The 4,158-nt window shown below is 43.4% G+C and overlaps 1 protein-coding gene across 1 annotated transcript; it reads left to right on the top strand.

Moving 5' to 3' along the window:
• Window positions 1–707: 707 nt before the first annotated feature.
• On the top strand, window positions 708–3,009 carry LOC109785292 (gibberellin 2-beta-dioxygenase 6-like). The gene is made up of 3 exons (XM_020343885.3): window positions 708–1,273; window positions 1,348–1,678; window positions 2,497–3,009. Exons 1-3 carry the CDS (start codon window positions 804–806, stop codon window positions 2,752–2,754), a joined length of 1,059 nt encoding a protein of 352 aa, XP_020199474.1. The 5' UTR covers window positions 708–803; the 3' UTR covers window positions 2,755–3,009.
• The last annotated feature ends 1,149 nt before the right edge of the window (window positions 3,010–4,158 follow it).

Below are 4,158 nucleotides of genomic sequence, written 5' to 3' on the forward strand. Positions count from 1 at the left end.
AGAAAAACGCGTGCGCGCGTCAAATGGGCCGGACAACTTTGATTATAGTATTAGTTGATGTTTTGTTAAGATTGGATTTGATTTGGGTATAAGTAATGGGAGGCAAGAAAAGTTTGGCTTTAGTTGTGATTTTCTTAAGATTTGATTTGAATTAGTCAATGCATGCCGTTGCTTTGGGAAACTCAATCATACGATTTGAATTAGTTAATGCATGCTGTAGATTTGATTTGATTTGATTTCCCTATGTAAACTAATATAACAATAGTGATCTGTTTACAAAGGGAGTACTATTTTATTTCATTAAATTTGTTGGTGTAATTGACGATACATGTATGTATTTTTCCAGGTGACATTTAATGGCATTGATCACGTTAATGAGGAATATGGAGAATAGTTTCGTTTTACTCGAGGGCTCTCCATATGGAAGAAATATATTACTCCCTCCGTAAACTGATATAAGAGTGTTTAGATCACTAAAATAGTGATCTAAACACTCTTATATTAGTTTACAGAGGGAGTACTATTAATTCGTAATTTTCATTTGTAGTTTTTCTTTTTTTTAACACTTATCAAATGTGAGTGTTAAGTGACCTATTGCCCTATTAATTACCTACCATGGATCAGAATTAATGGACGGCCCCTCATAGTTGGGACCATCTTAAAATTCACCATTTATACTTTTTTACTTGAGCTGGATTTTCGCCATATATAGGCCTCCCCTCTCGCTCTCTCAATAGCACTGCGGTGTACGTGTCTGACTCTGAGCTACTAGTAGTATCTACCTCTCCGTCGAGGCGTCGACCATGGCGGCCTTCCACGAGAACGGCACCACCGACCCGCCTCTGGCAGACAGCTATCGCACGCTGCTCCGCAGAGACGAGCTCCGCGGCGGGCTGGCGCGGGAGAGCCTGGCCGTGCTGGAGCACGACCTGCCAATGATCGACTTGAAGCGCCTGATGAGCCGCGACGTGAGGGAGAGGAACGTGTGTGCGGACGCCATGGCGAGCGCGGCGTCGGAGTGGGGCTTCTTCCAGGTGACCAACCACGGCGTGAGCCGGGAGCTCCTGGAGGAGATGAGGCGGGAGCAGACGCGGCTATTTCACCAGCCGTTCGATATCAAGGAGAAGCCCAGACTCCTCAACGGCTCGTACCGGTGGGGCAACCCGATGGCGACGTCGCTCCGCCAGCTCTCCTGGTCGGAGGCCTTCCACGTTCCGCTCGCTAGCATCTCGGAGGAAGACGACTGCGAGCACGCGGAGCTCAGCTCCTTGAGGTACGTACGTAAGCATGAATGCATGCATGCAAGCCTGTGGCTGATGAGGAAAAAATGTTTTGTTATGCGAACAGGGGAGTGATGCAGGAGGTGGCGGATGCGATGTCGCGGGTGGCGGACACGGTGACCGGGACGCTGGCGAAGAACCTCGGGCACGCCGGGTCGACGACGTTCCCCGCGGCCGCAGGGTGCGACGGGACGACGTGCTTCCTGCGGCTGAACAGGTACCCGGCGTGCCCGTTCGCGGCGGACACGCTCGGCATGGTGCCGCACACGGACAGCGACTTCCTCACCGTCCTCTGCCAAGACCAGGTTGGAGGCCTTGAGCTCATGAAGGACTCCCACTGGGTCGCCGTGAAGCCCCACGCCGACGCGCTCATTGTCAACGTCGGTGATTTGTTCCAGGTAACACTTAATTCGCTAGTATTTCGTGTGCGAAGTGTGTACGCGTCCATGAGGTTTTTTTTTTCTTTTTTCCGGAAAAGCTGCATTTATTTTTCATAAAGAATAATGGTTAGTACTGTTGGCTATAATGCCGCTACAATAAATTGGCTATAATTAAGGTTAACTTTTACTACCTTCATCCTTGTTTATTGGTCCTCATTGTAATCAGTGTCAAATTTTCATTATAAATTTAACTAATAAAATGTTCATGCATGTCATAAAAAATTATATCATGAAAAACTATGTTCAAATACGAATCGAACAATATAATTTTTTTGACATGCATTGGCATTTTATCAATTAAATCTTTGATCAAAATTTAGCACAAGTTACATAGGGTACTAATAAATCAGGACGGAGGTAGTAGAAGAGTAGTAGTTACTTATTTTTTTTTTTACCTTTTCTCTTTCCCTTTCATTGTATTTTTATTTTTTCCAAGAGCACACATTCAATATACAGTTTTTATTAGTAGTACTTTTGCCAATAGAACACACATTTATTCGAAAAGGAGGTTGGATCGCTCGGCCTCTACATCGAGTGATGCACACAACCAACCAAAAAACACACACATATCTAGACTTTTTCATATCTCTTTTTTCACATAGACAAAAATGTCATGCAAGCAGGCTATAGCCCATTGTTGTACTTGCTCCAAAGAAGAAGAAATATACCAGGCCGAAGACGACACGACCTTACATCACCAAATAACACCACGACCAACCGTGATGTTTCTTTTTGTTCTGCTTAATTAATTATATATCTTGGTTCTATGCTTTCAGGCGTGGAGCAACAACAGGTACAAGAGCGTGGAGCACAGGGTGGTGGCCAACTCCAAGGCGGAGCGCTTCTCCGTCGCCTACTTCATGTGCCCGTCGTGGGACTCGCTCGTCGGCACATGCGCCGAGCCATCGCCGTACAAGCCGTTTACCTTCGGGGAGTACAGGCGCAAGGTGCAGGATGATGTCACGCAAACGGGCAAGAAGATTGGTCTCCCCAACTTTCTCAAAGGTTGTACCGTTGACAGCCTGACTGAATGACAGCATCGGACCCGATCTTCTTATCTGTGTGAGCACAGTCTCACCGTAGAAGCGTGGCTGCGTGGGTCAGCACTTTGGCATTGGAGCATTTTTTTTCTTTATACTTTTTTTTTCATCCTTTCGATATACTCTTTCCGTTTCAAAATACAATGCAGTCTTTTTGAAAGTCAAACATGTCTATGTCTATGTTTTTATATTTAATGTATTTTAGATTTGCTTGAAAAGGCAAATGAAAATAAGAGAAAGTAGATGATAGTTTGTGCGAAGGTACTTGATAGGTTTTGATGATGTCTTCCCGGCAACAGCGCCAGAAATTCTTCCTATTACTTGTAATCTGCATTGGGCTTTCCTCAAAAAGGAGATGAGATACAGTACAACAGAGATAAGTATTTCTCTCAATTAAGAACTAAGGTTATCAATCCAGTAGGAGAATCAAACAAAGCCTCGTGAACAGCACCTACACACACAAAAGCAATTACTTGCACCCAACGCAAACAAAAGGGTTGTCAATCCCGTTGGCGGTTACTTGCAAGGTTTAAATATTGTACTGATAGATAGATAAATTGCAAAGATAAAATAAAATAAAACAGAAAAAGTGTAGCAGCGTATGTTTGGATTTTTTTATCTATGATAAAAATAGACCCGAGGAACATAGTTTTCACTAGAGGCTTCTCTCTCGAGCACAAAGCATACCATGAGTAAACAATACTATTGGGCAATTGATAGAAAAGTGCATAGTTTTGACGATATTCAAGTCAATGATCATGTATATAGGCATCATGTCCGAGACAAGTAGACTGACTCCTGCCTACATCTACTACTATTACTCCGCCCATCGACCGCTCTCCAGCATGCATATAGGGTATTAAGTATAAAATGGAGTAACACCTTAAGCAAGATGACATGATGTAGACAAAGTAAATTTAACCAATATGAATAAACCCCATCATTTTACCCTTAATGCCAACAATACAAATATGTGTCTTGTCCCCTTCTGTATCACTGGGATATAGAGCACCGCAAGATTGAACCCATTACAAAGCACCTCTCTCATTGCATGATAAATAAATCTAGTTGGCCAAACCAAACGGATAGATCGGAGAGAAATACAAAGATTTAATAATCATGCATAAAAGAATTCAGAAAAGACTCAAATATTTCTCATGAATAATCTAATCATAAATCCACAATTCATCGGATCCCAACAAACACACTACAAAAACGTATCAATCCATCGTCACAATGTTATCCTCTAACTCCGGCTGTAGCGGCAAATGCTCACGATGCAGCAGAAAAGACTTGTTTGCACCATTCGAGTTGATAAGCATCTAAATGTGTGGTGCAAAGCCACAAGATCTCTTCTGGTCTGCGGCAGTCCCCTTGACGGTTTTCACAATGAGATCC

This window comes from Aegilops tauschii, chromosome 4 (assembly GCF_002575655.3).
Source record: "Aegilops tauschii subsp. strangulata cultivar AL8/78 chromosome 4, Aet v6.0, whole genome shotgun sequence".
Taxonomy (NCBI): domain Eukaryota; kingdom Viridiplantae; phylum Streptophyta; class Magnoliopsida; order Poales; family Poaceae; genus Aegilops; species Aegilops tauschii.

What these genes read in the sequence shown, in the direction of transcription:
- LOC109785292 (XM_020343885.3), top strand. Translation starts at nt 804, where the DNA reads ATGGCGGCCTTCCACGAGAACGGCACCACCGACCCGCCTCTGGCAGAC. An exon ending in GCGGAGCTCAGCTCCTTGAG is followed by an intron (nt 1,274 to 1,347) that starts GTACGTACGTAA and finishes TTATGCGAACAG; the next exon opens with GGGAGTGATGCAGGAGGTGG. An exon ending in ACGTCGGTGATTTGTTCCAG is followed by an intron (nt 1,679 to 2,496) that starts GTAACACTTAAT and finishes CTATGCTTTCAG; the next exon opens with GCGTGGAGCAACAACAGGTA.